At 39.5% G+C, this 19,116-nt stretch overlaps 1 protein-coding gene across 7 annotated transcripts in view; it reads left to right on the top strand.

Moving 5' to 3' along the window:
• The first annotated feature begins 4,329 nt into the window (after positions 1 to 4,329).
• The window catches only part of pde7a.L (phosphodiesterase 7A L homeolog), an 84,112-nt gene continuing 69,325 nt past the window's right edge, over positions 4,330 to 19,116 (top strand). For 2 of the 7 annotated variants that reach the window (XM_041566449.1, XM_041566447.1), the window contains exon 1: positions 4,330 to 6,970. In XM_041566449.1, the coding sequence (XP_041422383.1) occupies positions 6,833 to 6,970 (138 nt within the window). In that variant the 5' untranslated portion in view covers positions 4,330 to 6,832. Of the gene's footprint in view, positions 6,971 to 8,822; positions 8,905 to 19,116 lie in introns of all 7 variants that reach the window. The other 5 variants (XM_018268048.2, XM_018268046.2, XM_041566450.1 and 2 more) reach the window with 4 other exon arrangements.

Here is a 19,116-nt window from a genome sequence, read left to right as displayed (position 1 = left end):
TTTTTATTACTCCCATCCACGAAAGTACCTCATTTATCAAAAAATAAGATAGAAAAAGTCAGTGTGGGAAAAGTCTAAAGAAAATCATGCTGCAATTGGAATTGTGCGACTTTTTCTAAATTGACGCTCGAATCAAGTTGTTCCTGATAACCTGGACTTTTTTCGGATTATTGTACGAAAACCAGAGCAGACCACAATGTCAAGAAACGTATTAAAATTGTAAAAGGGACATCTGCTATTGACTTCTACATGACTTCAACAGGTTTTAGCTGCAGTATTTTTGGATTTGGATATTTAGCTGCTTCAGGCTATAATAAATCTCTAAAAAATAGATTTTTTTTCCCCCTCTTAAAATTCGAGTTTATCCCCTTTAAAAACTCGATCAGAAAAAATTGAAGTTTAATAAATAGGCCCCTTAATATTACTTTATTACTTAAAGGATGTCAACCCAAAAATATTGTTTGCCTAATAAAAGAAAACATGATTCTAAGAACTTATAATATATACATACATTCATTACAAATTTTCTACGGTTATTTGTATATTTGTATATGAATTGCTATTGAAAGCAGTGTTTGTCCCTTTTTATTTTCTGCCCTGGTGGCTCTGGCTTTTGAAACAATGAAACACAAACCAATGGATTGACAGACTTGTCTTGCTGGACGAGACTGGCTTTTGCAACATTGTTTAAAAAGTAACAACCAGGAGTTAAGCAAATGCTGCTTTCAATAGCAATTACATTTACAGATACATTTAAAGCACTGATAACTTTTTAATCAATTCATATTTGAGCTGCTCATAATTGTGTTTTCTTTTATTGGGTAAAACATAGTTTTTTGGGTTGACATGTCCTTTAATATCCATTCTTTAAATCATTTATAGTCAATATAATACTCATATTCAAATGTTTTAGGTTGATTTGAAAAGCACCATGCATCTGGAGGCAAAGATAGTAGTAAGGAGCACTCATGATTCCTGCCAAACATTGCGTTGTTTATTGAGCTAATGCACAATAACATTATGATGTTCCTGATAAAGGGAGGTTCAAACCCCCTCCAAAGACATTGTCCTACACTGGCTCAGTAAATAATGGACTGTGGCAACATGGGGAGGCCAAACCCATTTATCAAAGGTCGAATTTCGAATTCATTTGAATTTTTTTTTTAATTTGAATATACTCACAGAGGTTATTTAATGTTTCTGACTGATCTAATCATATTCGATACCTATTCGATTTGTATGAATCGAGATTTTCTCTCGAAATTTTTTTTCATAACTCCAATAAATTTGAAATTTGACCAATCCAAATGTATTATTAAAATCACATTTTTTATGAAAAAAAACCATTGTCCTACACTGGCTTAGTAAACAACGGACTGTGGCAACATGGGGAGGCCAAACCCATTTATCAAAGGTCGAATTTCGAATTCATGTGAATTTTTTTTTAGTTCGAATATACTCACAGAGGTTATTTAAGAAAAAATTTGAATGTCTGATATTCGATCTAATGTTTCTGACCGATCTAATCATATTCGATACCTATTCGATTTGTATGAATCAAGATTTTCTCTCTAATTTTTTTTTCGTAACTCCCATAAATTCGAAATTCGACCAATCCAAATGTATTATTCAAATCACATTTTTTAAAGTCGGACGAATTGAAACGACCTGAAAACTCAAATCCAATTTGAATCAAATTCGATCAAACTCGATCCAAGTTTTTTCTCCAAAAAAAACTTGAATGTCAGGAAGGCTGCAAACATCTCCAAATTGATCCCTGGACCTCTCCCATTGATTTAAAGAGCAATTTGCCAGGTTTTAGGTGACGAATAGTCGGATTCAAATTCTTAAAGGGCCAGAGTATGACAAATCTCAAAAATCGGATTTTAATTTTTGTTAAAAAACTCAAAGAATTTGGATAAATTCCTAGTCGAATTTGAGAGTTTTGACCATAAAAAAAATTTAAAAATTCAAATTTGAATTTTCAATTCGACCCTTGATAAATCTGCCCCTTAATGTAAGTATGTTTTTGCACATTGCCACTAACTACTTTTTAACAGGGCTATCATCTGGGAGTTAATGTACCATAATAAAAATTGCACTATTAGTGCAGAGTCTGCTTCGCTGCCTCCAAGATTGTCTATATTTGTACTTCTGAAGGCTAAGCTCGTTGGCAGTGTGGGGTTTTCTGGAAAGTCACAGCTACAGAAGAGCAAACTTCAAAGATTCAGTTTGCCAAAATATTTTACTTGGTGACCAGAAACGTAAGGTTTTGTGGAGACCTGTGACCTGTGCTACTTTGTTTCTAAAGCAATGTTTGAAATGCAATGCAAGCCCATGTATCATATTTTCACCTTCAGCACACACACACCTTTACAATCCATCTTCCAATACATGGAACTAAAACCATTCGTGAAACAATTTATGGTGCCAAAAAGTAGTGCTTTTTAAAAACTTTCAAGATTCTTGTGTTGATCTGTAGCCCTAGTCTATGTTCAGCCGAGAGGCTGTCGTTATTTTGTGCTCATTCACCAGGGTCAGCTATTAGTAACATATTGGTTAATGTCTCCTGAGCATTTAAGAGGAGAGCAGAGAGGTCACCTCTGTGACATTACCCTATAACAGTCATTCGCTAATAGACAACATCTGCAAAAGTTATTTCTTTAGTGATTCAAGCTCTTTCCAATTTGCTTCCCTGTAATATCTCTGCACAATTAGATCTGTGTTGGAAGATAGCCTGCAGCCATAGTTGTTTAGACTAGCATTCAAAGGGGTAACCACATGCTTATTAAGGGTTGTGCAAAAAGTACTGAAATGCACCAAACATGGCTACTTCAAATGAGTCCTCCATCCAAATTTGTATAGTAACAGAAGATGTAATTTTAAGCAACTTTCCGTTATACATTAATTTAAAAATTCCAGTGGAATTAAAGTTATTTGTACATGTATATGCTATTGAACACGGTGTCTGCCTGTTTATAATCTCTTTTTGCTAAACCAATGTTGCCATTACGGTTGCCACCTGGACGGTATTTTACCGGCCTGGCCGGTAAAAATGATGCTTGATCCTAATGTTATTAATAGTAGAAAAACGGCAAGAATAGAGGAAGGCCGGTATTTTTTTTCCAGAAAAGGTGGCAACCCTAGTTGTAGCAGACCCGAAGGAGATCTGACTCCTCTTATGTCAGACCAAACATATATAAAAAAAATAACAATTCTGAATTTATGTATATGGGAAAATGGCTTACAATTATATTTTATTTCATTATGAAATTAAAGGGGTGGTTCACCTTTAAAGCAAAACCTTAATTTAAAAAACCCTACATAGACCCCCACCCTGGGCAAATGCCCCTAACTCTTTACTTACCCCATGGTGCAGATCCATGCATTGGAGATCACGGGTGCCATCTTCAGCCGATTCGGTAATCTTCAGAATGAGACTGGCGCTTCTGCAATTCTTGTGCGTTTTGGCGCATACGCAGTTGTTGCTAAGGAGAAAGTCGCTCCAACTGCACGAGCTGATACGCTGGTCTCATTCCGAAGATTAGCGAAGAGAAGAAGGTGGCGTCTGTGAACTCTGCTGGACAGAATCTGCATGGAGGGGTAAGTAAAGAGTTAGGGGCATTTGCCCGGGAGGGGGTCACTGACCCCATCTAAAAAAACAAATGCTCTGTAAGGCTACACATGTATTGTTATTGCATGTTTTTATTACTCGTCTCTCTATTCAGGTCCTCTCTTATTCTTATCCCAGTTTCTTATTGAAATCAGTTTCTGAGCGCTAGGGTCATTTGGATCCTAGCAACCACACTGCTGAAACTGCAAACTGGAGAGATGCTGAATAAAAAGCAAAATACCTCAAAAATAATACAAAATGAAAACCAATTGCAACTTGTCTCAGAAAATCCCTGTCTACATACGACTAAAAATGTAATTTAAAGGTGAACAATGCCTTTAAAAGAAAAAACAGTTTTTGGGTGCCCATGTCAGCAGGTCCCCGTGATCCTATTTTTATTATGTAATCTTTGTGTAATTATTGTAAGACCCCTGTTTGTTATAAATCATAACAAAGGGCTGCATAAGTAGCTGGTACACTATGAATAAATAATGATGCACCACAAATTCTCACACGAAATCAAAAGTCTGAGTGGGAAACAATAATAAAGGCGACATGCTCGCAAGAGAGGCCTTTATATGAAAATACATGGGCTTTAATTGGAAGTATTGACACATCTTCTGGTTGCTCAGTATGATGAGGGAAAAGCCCAGCACAGAGAGCACATGACTCATGGGTTAGGGATACCCAGTGTTTAGTCCCTGTAGCAAATACTGAACTAAACACTGTAATTGTTGGCGTGGGGGGAGGTACAACCAAACGGTGCCGCTGTCAGGTAGGACGAGCACCTGCAGGGATGCGGCACAACAGAAGGGCAAACCCCAGAGAAGGAATACCCCCCTAGCACTGTTCAACATAGCCTAGACCCTGGGATCACCCTCACGCTAATCCCACCAATCAGAAAGGCTCTTGTGTTGACCGTGAGTCTCTCTAGCCAATCACGCGCGCGTTTACAAACTCCCTGGGCGGTGAAGTGGAGCCGCCGCAGCCAGTGTCAGTCTGGGTGAAGGTGCCCCGCCTCCGGCAGGTGGTGTCTACAGCTGGGTTAATGGGGAGCCTGTGAGAGGGGATTTTATTTTCTTTCTTTTTCTTTCCGTATCTCCTTTGTGGCCGTGTGTGAGGGATAAGGGGAGAGCGCAGTGTTGCGTGTGCGACAGCAGCAGCGGAAGGAGGTGCAGCTGAGGGAATCTCCCGGAGCGCAGACAAAAGGCAACACTGCCGTGCATCCCTCCTCCCACGGGCTCGCATGCTGCTTCCATTGTCACACAGCGCTCCGTGCTGATCCTGCCTGTTCCCTCTCATTGACAAGCGCTGCAGCCGTCCGGACAATGGCAGCCTGATCCAGCGGCTCCATGTGCGCTCACTGTGCTGCCGGGATTATCCGCCGAAACTGAGGAAGTCAAGTCATTGAGGTCGGGCGCTGAGTGGGATTCTATAGCGAGGAGGGACCGGGGCTGTTGGAGGAGAGGCCCCGCGCTGCTGTGTCCTCCCAAGAGCTGGGGGATGCGGCGGCTGTGACCCCGGCGAGGAGGGGAAGATGGGAGTGCGGAGCTTACAGGCAGGGAGGAGAAGTAGCGGAGAGCGGAGCAGCCAGCGGAACCCGAGCACACGGAACCCGAGCACTCAACTGCACAGCCTGCCGGGGATTAGCACCGCTGCACTGCAAGGGATTCTCGGTACTGTGGGAACGGGCCCTGTAGGGCCACACGGCTTCCTCTGAGACTGACACTGGGGGAAGTGATATGGACTTGAGCTCCTGTTGTGACTGATACCGCCCCCACCCTCACTGCTGCAGTGCCGGCCGCCTTGCACCAACCAACCAAGGCACCTCATTCATTATTTATCTGCTGGCATCCCCCCCCCCCCAGCACCTCATTGCCCATTCAGACTCCATCTGCTTCCCATTATCTGTACCCCCCCATTAGCTGTACCCCCCCCAAAGTGCCATTAACTCATTAGGCCCCTGCCAGCCCTTCTTGTCCTCTCACACCTCTAAATCCATATCTGCTGCTACCTATCCTGGGAGGACTCATTCATCCCTACCTGCCCCTGACATCCTCCTTCCTGCACTGAATTCTCACCAACCCAATCACAGGCTGCAGTCAATTCCTGCCTCCAGAGTCCCACTACCTTCCAAAGTTTGTTAGAGCCCAACACCAGTTATCCTATCTTTCTTGTGATTCCTCTTTTAGGGGATTCCCATCTCCCAAACCTACAGCATCCAGTCCTTTCCCTGTTCTGTGAATATAATCTGAATTCATCCAAACTCTGGAACCTCCAGTCGCCAGCTAACCCACATCTCTCAACCTATCCCATAGCAACCCCATACATTCGCCTGTAACAACTCCTAACCTACTGTGAAGTGTTGGCTCATCTGTTTAAGGTGGAATGCCATAGCTAGCAAATTTAATGAGTTAGTTAGAGAAAACCCTTCCCACATTATCATTTTTACAGTGAGAATTTATCTTTTAGCCTATTTCAGAATTATAGTTTCATCAACTTGGTTCCTCCACCAGCCGTTTGTTCCCAGCTCCACAGCTATTAGTCTGCCGTGAGATCCTGAGCCAAAAATCCCTTCCCTTAGCTCCCCAAACATTATCTCTTACCCTGCAGTGAGATCAGTATTCTTTCACCCTCTCATTAGTAACCTAGCAAGTCCTTCCCTACAGTGAGATTCGGCACTTCCACAGTCCTCACCCTCTTTAAACCCTACAGTCTCCAACTGTTCTGCAGTTCAGAAAAAACATTTACTGCTTGCAACTGTGATTTATTTCCTAACACTGGCAGTGACCTTGCCCCCCTCCACCTGTTTCCCATGCTCCTTTTGCAGTGCCATACTCTTCAAGGATTTCCATTTTCATATTGACGTGCCATCGTTTGAGTTTTTTTTTTTTTTTTTTTTTAAACTTCTTCACTCCCAAGTATTGTTACAGCTGCAGTGTACGGTTATATATCTATATATAATATTTACTTTGGGGGAAGAAATAATACAAAAAAAAACCTGCAGATGGGTGACTATGGTTTTATACCAACCACTGACTAGACAAATCGCTGGTTTGGTGACTTTGTTCTGAGCGCACCTAATTTGACCCCCAACGCTTTGATGCATAGGTGCGCATCAGTTTGTTCCCCTTTCCCAGATATTTTGCTTTTTGTCTGTCTCCTCTCTCTTTATTGGTGGGTTGCCTTGCCAGGCCGGCCCTCATCAGACAGCATTCAATGGAAGTATGTTACCAGCTGCCGGTGCTGCCTTTGGACAGGCTGGTACCTAAACATGTCCTCAGCCGCAGAGGTGCCATCAGCTTTAGCTCGAGCTCAGCGCTCTTTGGATGTCCTAATCCCAGGCAGCTTTCTCAGGTAAGATAATACCTGTAACTATTCACGTGCAATGTGCTGTGTAACAAGGACTCTCAAATGTTTTTAACCCTTGACCCATTAAGTATTTAGAAGTTGACAAAACCCCCTCTCCCTATCAAGGATTGATCAATATACTGCTTATAGATTATTATACTGATAATAGCGTGTTATTCCTTGCGTAAGGTATAAAAAGGGCGAAGTAAGCCCAAAAATAAAATTTTCTTATTAAAAGAATTTCTAATTACGAGCAACTTTCCAATTTTTTTTTTTAACATTATTTAAATATGTACCGCTATTCAAATCAGTACAGGTTGGGATCTGTTATCTGGAAACCAGTTATCCAAAAAGCTCGCAATTCTGGAAAGGCCATCTGCCATAGACTCCATTTTATCCAAATAATCAAAATCTATAAAAAGAATTTCCTTTTTCTCTGTAATAATAAAACTGATCCTTTGTATTTGATCCAAACTAAGATATAGTTAATCCTTATTGGAAGCAAAACCAGCTTATTGGGTTTATGTAATATTTACACGAAGATCCAAATTATGGAAAGATGTATTATCCAGAAAGCCCCAGGTCCCGAGCATTCTGGATAACAAGTCCCATACCTGTATCACTATCTCCCTTGCTATTCTGTTCCCTGTTGGTTCTGACTTTAAAACAATGTAGCAGAAGTCGGCTGATTAGATGACCTGCGAAGGAGCATGACCTGCTGCATTCTTGCAAGAGACAGAACTAGAGGTGTAAGAAAAGGAGTTGCAATTGCAGCAACATCTAAGTGTATGTTCAATAAAAAAAATATTTAATACATGTATATTGGATAGTTGTTTAGAATTACATTTTCTTTGGTAGAGTTGTATTTTTAGACTTAATTTTCTCTAAAGGGGGTTTTAAGCCTTGACAGAGTAATCTCTGATATAGGTACCTGCTGGACCTATATCAGAGATTATTCTATACTAAGTAATGGTTATACTAAGTTATGGTGTATCTTCTCTCAAAATGCTTGCGTCATAATGCTTGTGTTGGTGCCTAGGCTACAGATTGAAAGTTCATACAAGCGAACAACTATACAGAAGGCCACATTGACTTTATTCTAGTTGTTTGGCCACACTTTTTGTAGGGGATCTGGGATACCCTTCCAAATTCCAGCTTTGATTACATTTCATTATGGCCAAAACGAAATAAAAGTATGCTGCTGCTTTTTTTTTTTTTTTTTTTTTTTTTTCTGTCGCCATCTTAAAGGTAACCTAACCCTCCATAACATTCCTGTCTTATATTCTTTTCATCATTTAAAGGAGTTGTTCACCACTAAATTAACTTCTAGTATGATGTAGAAAATGCTATTCTGAGACAGTTTGCAACTGGTCTTGATTTTTTAGAATTTGCGGTTTATTAATTATTTTGCTTCTTGTTTATCTGTTCTCCAGTTTGGCATTTTGGCAGCTATCTGGTTGCTAGGGTCTTATTTTACATAGCAACCAAGCAGTGGCTCAAAAGAGAGACATAAATATTATTAGAGGAGGGGCTAGAAAGATAAATGTATAAAAAGTAACAACATTAAAATTGTAGCCTCACATTGCAATGGTTTTTAGCTGCTTGAGTCAGTGACCCCCATTTGAAAGCTGGAATCCAAAAAAGGAAGGTGAATAAATCAAAAACAGAAGACCAAATTTTCTTGGAATAGACCATTCTGTATTACGGTATACTAAAAGTTGTCCAGAAGGTGAACCATCCCTTTAACTATATGGATCTAATATTCTTGCCAAATGTTTAATAAGATTTAAGTGAAAATGTGTTCAGTTTTCCTTTGAGGACCGTGTTCCTATAATCTGCCCAATGCAATTTTTTTTAGATATGGTACCAGCTATTTTAAAAGATGTCTGCACCATTGGGAGCCAGAATGAACAAACAGTCGTGCAAACACTTTGCTAGTGGTATGTCAATAAAGGTGTTTGTGTGTGTTTGCTAGTGCCAGTGTATATTTTATACATAAAATGTACATTTTGGCAAGGTTGGTTTATTGCAGGAACAATGCAGATGAAAACTTTGGTAATTTATTGTCCATGAGGTGTAGTGCCTTTCCTAGCTACACTTTGGGGCACAAACGGCACTTCTCTTGAATACTTTTTTAGGGTTAAAATAAGCATACATGAATGTACATCTGCCTGCTGCAGACTGTGTGGCTGCAGTTATTTTCTGTTATACCTCAACCACATGCTCCAACTACAGGGAGAAGACACTCCATCCCAGTCAGGTGTATAATCACTTGTGGGAAATTTTATGTTTTCCTCATTCTGGAAGGCGTATGTGGCCACAGGGTGCGTAACATGTGTACAAGACCCGGTGTTGTCTTTGAGTCTGTAAGTAACAAATAACCAAAAGGGACTTGAGGTTAGACCTTTAATAGCTAACTAAATAAACCTGTGCTGCAAGCACTCGGAGCACAGCTCTTGTCTCAGAATGGTAAAGCTTTTCTCAAGTAAGCACTCCTGCGTCCTGACACCTGTGAAGCATTTCTGTTAAGTTAGCCACTTCAAGCCTTTTATATTGCTGTGTATGCAAGTCTCGGTCAGACATATACTCTTTTTAGCCCTGCCAGGGTAATTATGCTTTGGGAGAGGAAGCTGATGGTGTGTGTTGTGGTTTATTATCCTACATGGCAGAGGCTTCTGTAGAACCTGCCCCTTTCCTGTTGCGCAGAACTGCTATTCCCTGCATGCTAATCTCTTTTCTGCCCTTTCCTGTCACTTCACTCAACTCAAAAAAATATCAACAAGGGTTTTGCTCCATCAACACACAAAATCCTTGTCTTTTGCACCCTGTGCTGGGCAGAAGCATAGCTGGTTTATCTAAGTAAGATACTGTGGGGAAAATAAAACACCTCCCACCATAAGCCAAGTTCATAAATTTTAGCTTTGGGTACACCTCATTACATTGTAAATGTGCATAATTTTTTCCTTTCGCTTCTGTACAGTTAGCTTGTCCTAGTTTGTGTGCGGTATATATCATAGAGCTAAGTTATTGTACCTGAATAGTCACTCAATTACATAAAATCTAGCCCCAGTTTCTCCCTCAGCTCACTTATTTCTTCTGATGGTGGGCACACAGTTGTCCAAGGAACTCTTGGCAACTGACGTTTCCCCTGTGCTTGCTTTGGTTGCTGCCACCACTACCAGAGAGGACTGGCAAATATTTGGGAAGTACAGAAGTCGAGCATGGAGGACGGGAGCAATATTTTTGCAGGAGGTTGCTGCACATGGAAATTCTATCGTAGTTTTATGCTCTGTCAGAGTGCTTTGCACAAAATGCAGTGATTTTTTTTAGAATTAAGGTGGCCATACATGGGCGGATTTAAGATGCCAATTTGGGTCCTTTAGACAGACTTGGTAGTTTATTTGTGTGCCCACCTGACCAATCTATCTGGCCGAAAATCGGAAAAGTCAATTGGACAGGTTTGAACTTTCTGTTGGTTTGACATCACATGGACCGCCAGCATTACATGATCCGAGGATCGGATAAGCCTGATCGTTCTGAACTCAAGGTGGGCATATATCCCTTTGTGTGATCAGCGTCCGTTCAATGCTGCGACTTCATCCGACAATTTATTCACTTACCTTATTTCCGTCGCATGAGATTTGACGCTGGCGTTTTTGTTGCAGCGTGTTAGATTGCGCTGAAAACGTCCATGTAGTCCTACCCATATGGTATGTTCAGCTTTTTAACGTTTCGCTTAAACAGTTGAGGGCCTTCCAGTACACTTTCTTATATAGTTTGTGTAAGTGATAGATTGATGTGTGTCGAGTGGACACAGAGTAAAGCTGGCCATAGATGTTGAGATTTTTAAAAGATCAGATCCTGAGACCACGATCTTCTCGGAGCGATCGTACGAATTTACCATCAACTAAAAAGACCAATTTGCCAGGAAAACAAAGGGGAGCTGCCTGCTTGTCCCTGCAAACATAGATAGATTGCACTGGGACCGACAAAGATTTTTTGACCTGGCCGATCAATTTCCTGACAGATGTCGGCTGAAAAATCGTAAGATGTACGATCGTTCGAATCCCACTAACCGCACGATAATTTTGAAGGATTGGTCAGACTTCCCTAAAATCGGTCGTTTGGCAAGAAGAATCGTCGCGTCTATGGGCACCTTAAGTTTGCAAATGACTGCTTTCTTGTTCTGATTGAAAGGGACAGGCCTTCATAAAATGTATTGTTCTGAAATGGACTGGCTCAAATAACTTTTTTAAGCTCTTTATTGATGATGATGCTTTGCATGAACTCTTCTCCTGTGCCACACAACCTACCATCTTTTTTTAAAGGGGATATCAACATTACAAGAGGGCTACGAAAGAACTATCATTATAATAGTAGGAGAGGCCAAAAAAAATAAATACCGTCCTGTGGCCTTGGGAACAGTCCTCTGCTACTTCGGTGATGTATGGCAGCTCCTGCTAATGCTGATGTATGCAGAGGAGGGCTGCTCTGTGTTATATTACGCAATTTTTCTAAGTATACAGAAAACAATTGTAAGTTTGTTTTTGTTGCCCTTAATCCCCTTACCTCAGAGTCGCTTATTAAAGATCTGAAATTGTTCATCTACTGTAAATACCTTACTTTGTGCCTCTTGACTGTGACATTATAAAATATCATGATCGGTTTTTCATGATTATATTCTTTCTAAAGGAAGAAAAGGAAAATTCCCAGGCATTACATATTTCACCAGTGCATTAGCTTTGTGGGAGGATGGATTTCTGTAATTTTTCTCATTGCTTACGCAAAAGATCTGCTCTAATATCCTTTTATTACAAATGCGAAACAGCGAGGAAATGCAAAGCTGCCAGAAGTGAATGAAGACTCTGATAAATGCCACATTTTCTTCAGCACATATGTTTCACATGTTTTGTGTCTGCGTTCCTTATGGCATTTGATACAATAAGCTCAGTAGTATTCAAATAAAGGCACAGTTAGGCTTACAGGACAGTTATAAAGCAACATTTTGAGATATTCACACATTTATGGTTAAAAGTACAATATATGTTTTTTTAATTATGTCAATCTTGCTACTACAGGTATGAGATCTTTTATCTGGAGACCTGATATCCAGAAGCCTCTGAATTCCTGGAAGACCATGTATATTACAGAACATTTTAGGCAAATAATTCAAATTTTTAAAAATGATTTCCTTTTTCTCTGTAATAATCAAACAGTACCTTGTGCTTGTAACTAAGCTGCATGAATCCACATGGTTGGAATGCAATACAGTACTGCTGTTTAAACAGTACAGGTATTGGACCTGTTATCCACAATGCTCGGGACCTGGGGTTTTCTGGATAACGGATCTTTCTGTAATTTGGATCTTCATCCCTTAAGTCTACTAGAAAACCATGTAAACATTAAATAATTCAATAAGCTAGTATTGCTTCCAATAAGGATTACCGGTAATTCTTTCTGGGTTCAAATCAAGTACAAGGTACTGTTTTATTATTACTGAGAAAAAGCAAAGAATGTTAAAAAATTTGCATTATTTTACTATAATGGAGTCTATGGGAGGCAGCCTTTGCGTAATTTGGAGCTTTCTGGAAACGGGTTTCCGGATAACTGATCCCATACCTGTTCTATGTTTATTTAATGCTTAGATGAATTTGCGCTTCATGCTGGGTTTCATAAAGGCTATTCGTAATATATGGGACTAGTGTACTGAAACTTAATAGCAACGATTAAAGGATCAGTAACATCAATAAAATTTAAAAATAAAATTTGTGTACTACGAAAGAAAAAACACCGACACATATTAAACTTTAAAATCTTTATTTAGAAATAACTTACCGAATCTCCGCTTGCACCCTCTTTAGAAAAGGCGATTGGGTGATCCATCGTGCGGCGCCAGGGAAGAGAAATTGAGCGCTACACAAAGAATAGTCACCCTGTCGCCTTTTCTGAAGAGGAGCAAAAGCGGAGATTTGGTAATTTTATTTCTGAATAAAGACTTTGCGATTTTAAAGTTCAATATGTGTTGGTGTTTTTTATTTCGTAGTATACAAACAATTTTTTTTTTTTTTTTTTTTAAAATGTTGATGTTATTGTTCCTTTAAGGTTTGGCTCCTGTGCGGTGGAAGTTAAAAAAGCCACTGCATATAATTACATCAAGAAACACCCATGTATAAGAGCCCCTAACACTGTTATAGAAACCTAAAATTTAACAGTAGAATAGAACCAGTTGGGCTGTCTAGTTTGCCCTATAATATTCTTGTTTAAGTTCTCTAAAACAACCAAGTATCTATTCCGTGTTTGACTGGATTAGCACTAAGGTTATTCCATAGTTTGTGGTTATCTTTGTGTTCCATTCGTGCACCACTCGCATAGAAGAGAGAGAGTTTTGTGTTTGTTAGATACATTTCACTATGGTATATTATTTAACATTTTGTTGTAGCAAGAACACAATTTTTGTAGACCTGAGCTGCTTTGCCAATTGTAAATGTTATACAAATAATCTCTAATAATTTCCCATTGCTTTTTTTAGTGTTTTAGCTTGAGAGCCATAGATCTCCTGCTTTCAAATAATGTCTTTTGTGACAGCCTGAGAAACTGAGGGGGTCAAAATTTGCCTCTCTAACCCTGAGACAAGCTTGGTTTTTGATTGTTGTATAGACGGGTAATGTAATGTCTATGTTTACTTCTGTTTTCCTGAAGCCACCGCCGAATCCAACCATATCAGATGCAAATAACTAATATAATCATCTTATTTGCATCTGACTGTTACAAATTTGCCCAGTGATAAGAGCCCCAGGGGGTTATGTAATAAAAGACACTAAGTTTGCCATGGGGCAGTAGCCTATAGCAACCAATCAGCAGGTAGCATTTACTAGTCACCTGTTTAAATGCAAGAATCTTATTGGTTGTCATTCGTTACTGCTCCTGGGCAAACTTAGTGCTTTATATTACATATGGGGGCCAGTCTTTTAAAGTCACTTTGTTTCCAATGGATGTGGTTTCTTTCCCGTAGCTTATAACCCTATGGTTCTGCTCCTGTACCCCGTCCAAGCCCCAGTCTTTTGAAAGGCCCAGACACTTTTTCTTTTTTAAAGGAACCCCACCAGGCTTGTAAAATACTTTTATTACATTGCTTTATCTGTTGTAGCTTAGTAATAAAACTGACGTGTTTGCAAGTTGGAAAGTTGGATTCCTTTGAGTTTTGCTGGACTGCTCTCTACTGTTGCACCGAAGCCCATCATTTACCTAGGTGATCTTTGACCATATACTTGCTCCTAATACCATTTATTTATTTAATGGGGTCGGGGACCCATCATTTTTGAGAAAACGTGCTCCTAATGTATAAACTGAGTTAGGTTCATTTGTATTATCCTAATAATTGCTGGCTATTTATCAGAATACCTTTCATACATTCTTCTTTTATGTCCAGAAACTGGTGAACTATCACGCAGAAACAGTACATGCAGTCTTGTTGCTTCATACAAAATTAATTTTCATTATCATTTTAATATTTCTAATGCTTTATCTGGCTACTTCACCATTGCCCGGTCTCTGCTTCTTGAAGCCAACACATTTTCTGTTTGCATATTTTGGCCTGTGCTGCTTGTTGGACGAGGTTAAGCTGGATTAAAAAAAAAAGACCAGATGCTCTATCCATGTATAAAGAAAATCTAATCGGTTTACCAGATAATGCAGACAATAATGTGCTGGATTTTGGCAAGTTTTGGAGGTTACATCAGCAGTCTATTCTGTACATTAACAGCCATTGTAGGGATCCTTGTATTTAGAATGTTATGCGAGTATTTAACTCCCCTGGGGGTGTGTTACAAACTGGAATGAAAATGTATTTAACTGGGATTTTTGAAATTTAATTTAATTTGAAATATTTTTATTGTGACCGTTTGTTGGTTGTACCAGTTTGTGTTCATTCCATAGTCAATACTCAATAGAACCACCTGCCACTGCAATGACCGTCAATATGTAACTGCTTTGTTTGGGCTGTAATTTTGACCCATTTTTGTAGGCAAATTCAGGTTGGTTGGATGAAGCTTTGACTGTGCTTTTGCCGGATAGTTACCTTTTTGTTCTTAAGCCACTCCAATGTTATGTTAGCCTTGTATTTAGGATCATTGTCCTGAGAAAAAAGGTTCTCATGTTTTTTGGTAAACTTCAACTTCTTTATTTACCTGTGTTTTCCACCATTCATTCTTCCTTTGATTTTAACAAGCTACCCCACAGCATAACACTACATGCTATTGGTCTATTCTCATGATAAAACATATTTTCACATTACAACTGTTGCACCCTGCTTTACAGGAATTACTGTTGCCTTCAAAACAGTAAGGTGATGGGTCTGGGCAAGGTTGGTTCTACCAAGTATTGGCTTGGGGGTGAAGTAATATGCAAGGCACTGGAGTTATTTTAATCATTGCGGGTTTTTAACAATAGCTTGATATAACGGGTAAAAAACATAGAGGGGGTGATCCAGAAAGAAGCAATGCCATGGCGCTTCATCAGTTACTAATGTACAACTTCTAAAGTTCTTTGCTTGTCAGCAGATGACCAGATACAAGATGTAGTTGTTTAGGGGGCGTTAGCCCATTGTTCTAGGTGAATGTTCTTGAGGTTGTTTAGGTTAGTCGGATGAATCTTGTCCATTCTAATGTCACTTTAGACTTGTATTCAGGAGCATTGTCTTGCTAAAAGATATGCTAAAAGATAAACATTCTCTCTTGTTTTAGCAAACTGAAGCGTGTTCTTTGGCTATATTTACCTGTATTTTGCACCATATATGCTTCCTTTTATTTTAGCAAGCTACCCACAGCATGCCACTATACGCCACTGCAGGTATATTTTATTTTTTTTCTTTGTTTGAGGTGTGGGCTATGGTAGATTTTCACTACTTGCTTTGAACTCTGGCCAAGAGCATTGGTCTCTACTGATGAGAAAACCTATTTCCACATTACAACGCTCATGCCCTACTTTACAGGAATTACCGCTATTTTATTTTCAGAGCAGTATGGTGATAAACACACCATACTATTCGAACCCTCGAATTAAGATCCTTCGAATTCGAAGGATTTTAGGGCAAAAGCTTCGATTCGAACGATGAAAGATTTGAACGATTTTAAGCGATCGATTTTAAGCGATCGATTGAAGGATTTTTATTTGACCAAAAAAAAAAAAAAACTTAGAAAAGTGCTGGGGAAGGTCCCCATAGGCTAACATTGGACTTCAGTAGCTTAATTTGGCAAAGTATGAAGTCGAAGTTTTTTTTTAAAGAACAGTACTTCGATTATCGAATGGTTTCGAAACGATTTTTCCTTCGAATCTTTAGAATCATTAGATTCGATCAAATTTGACCAATTCGATGGTCGAATTACCCAAAAAATTACTTTGAAATTTGAATATTTTTTGATTCAAACTATTGACTCGAGCTTAGTAAATCTGCCTCTTAGAGTTTTCACCCTTCGTGATATTCACAACATTTGTGCCTTATTACATAACATCTTTCACGTGACACTTTGTGCATACGGATCACCTTCCGTGGACTGTGTGTTTAAAAAAGAATTCACTAACACAAGTGTTGCTTTTGCCCTTAGGTGTGTGATTAAAAAAAATATATACAATCCATGTGTTGAATTTTGTAACTCTTCCGTGACCCCAATCAATTATAACATTCTCTCATAACTTAGGGGTAGACGCAAGGATTATTGTCTAGGAAAGAGAAATCAAAAGATATAACCACAGGGATCCTAGTGCCTCCAGTGGCACCATACACTCACCAGACGTGAGTTAAGACAGGCAGAATTAGGGATGTTCTATTCCATGTTCCAGGATCCTCCTCCTTTATTCATATAGAGAGATAAAAACAGCATGTGCAGAATGACTTAAAACAGTGTAATAAAAATTCAAAATTACACTCAAACAGATTCTTTGTAGCCGCATTAAAAATTTTCTGTGTGCGTCCCAGATAATGCTAAGGCTCCTCTATGTGCAATAGAAGGGTCGCTTCTGCACCGAACACATGTAGTCCCGCTTACGCGTTTCACCTAAATGGCTTCTTCCTGAGCCCTAGCCATAGGCTGTATATAATTCAGAAGATTGGAAACGGACTCCACCAGATGAGGTAGCGATCACGTTGAAACCAGCGTATGAAAACAAAATGAAGACTTTATTAAATATCACTTTAAAATCACAAGCGGGCAGGGGATGTGCGCTCGACACGTTTCGTGACCATTGTGTCACTTCATCAGAAACTTCTGATGAAGTAACACAATGGTCACGAAATGCTGGTTTCCACGTGATCGCTACCTCATCTGGTGGAGTCCGATTACAATCTTCTGAATTGTTTGCATTCCGCGGCCAGATCGGTTTCCTTGGCCACACCAGCTCGCAGATTCCCTGCATGTGGGCTCACTCTACCTGACTATAACGGCTCCTGTCTTTACCATAGGCTGTAAATCCCATGTTCAGTCTACGATTGAGTTAGACATAGGCTGTATAGCCCATGTTCAGTCTACGATTGAGTTAGCCATAGGCTGTATAGCCCATGTTCAGTATACCATTGAGTTAGCTATAGGCTGTATGTCCCATGTTTAGTTGAGACGTTTGGATGAAATGTTGTAATTGTAAAGGTTGTTGAGCCAACTCAATGAATTAGGGAACATGGCATTGTGCTAGTGTATGTCAGTGTGTTATTACTAGCAGCTCTTGTCCTGGTTCACTTGAGGAGGGAATGATGTGAATCCCACCAAGCTAGGCAGCCTCTCCTATTGCATATTTGTCTTATGAAGCTAAAGCCAGAAAGGCAGATACTTTTTCAGCCTTGAAAATGAAGAGGTTCTGTTTTTAATCAGTGACATGTGGAAATGAGTCACATGTAGTGATTAGCAGGAAATCTGCTCCTCCATGCAGAAAAATAAACGAGAGCCTCACAAGATTCAATAAAGCATCCTGGAGTGGTTCAGTAAAATGTGCCCAAAAAGTGGAGCAGCACTATTCTTCAGCTGTGATTTATTTCTTTCTTTAGCAGTTTACTACTTTACCTGATATGGAAAAGAATAGTTCAGGTTTTACAGTGTTCTCTCCACAATATTTTTTTCCCTGAAGCAAAACCTTATACTACTTGTCTCAAAAAATGTTTGCTGGCACAGAAATACTGATTGTTCCTCATTGGCTTCTTAAAGGAACATTATACAGGTATGGGACCTATTATCCAGAATGTTCGGGACCTGGCGTTTTCCAGATAACGGATCTTTCCGTAATTTGGATCTTCATACACCTTAAGTCTACAAGAAAATCATGTAAACATTAAATAAACCTAAAAGCTGTTTTTTCTTCCAATAAGGATTAATTATATCTTTGTTTGGATCAAGTACAAGGTACTGTTTTATTATAACAGAGAAAAAGGAAATCATTTTTAAATATATGCACTCTTTAAGTCTATGGGAGACAGCCATTACGCAATTCTTAGCTTTCTGGATAACGGGTTTCCGGATAACAGATCCCATACCTGTACTGTAAATATTTTGTTGCTTTTCTTGCTGAACTCGTTTAAAAATCGTTACATCCTTCTGTGTGCAAAATAACTTGTTTGGTTAAAGGAATTCTGTTATGATTTTTATGATGTCATTTTTATTTCTAAATGAAACTGTTTACACTGCAAATAATGCACTCTACAATATAAAATTGAATTCCTGAACCAGCAAGTGTATTTTATTTAGTTCTAATATTGGTGTGTAGGCAGCCATCTCAGGTCATTTTGCCTGGTCATGTGCTTTCAGAAAGAGCCAGCACTTTAGGATGGAACTGCTTTCTGGCAGGCTGTTGTTTCTCCTACTGAATGTGTTGCAGTGGGACCTGGATTTTACTATTGAGTGCCGTTCTTATATCTACCAGGCAGCTGTTATCTTGTGTTAGGGAGATGATATCTGGTTACCTTCCTGTTTTTCTGTTGTTGGGCTGCTGGTGGGGGGATATGGAGGGGGTGATATCACTCCAACTTGCAGTAAAGAGTGACTGAAGTTTATCGGTGCACAAGTCACGTGACTGGGGGCAGCTGGGAAACTGACATTATGTCTAGCCCCATGTCGGATTTTAAAATGAAATATAAAAAAATCTGTTTGCTCTTTTGAGAAAAGGATTTCAGT

Source organism: Xenopus laevis, chromosome 6L (genome assembly GCF_017654675.1).
Source record: "Xenopus laevis strain J_2021 chromosome 6L, Xenopus_laevis_v10.1, whole genome shotgun sequence".
Taxonomy (NCBI): Eukaryota; Metazoa; Chordata; class Amphibia; order Anura; family Pipidae; genus Xenopus; species Xenopus laevis.
The sequence above is the reverse complement of the archived record's forward strand: the minus strand, read 5'-3'. Positions and strand labels throughout refer to the sequence as shown.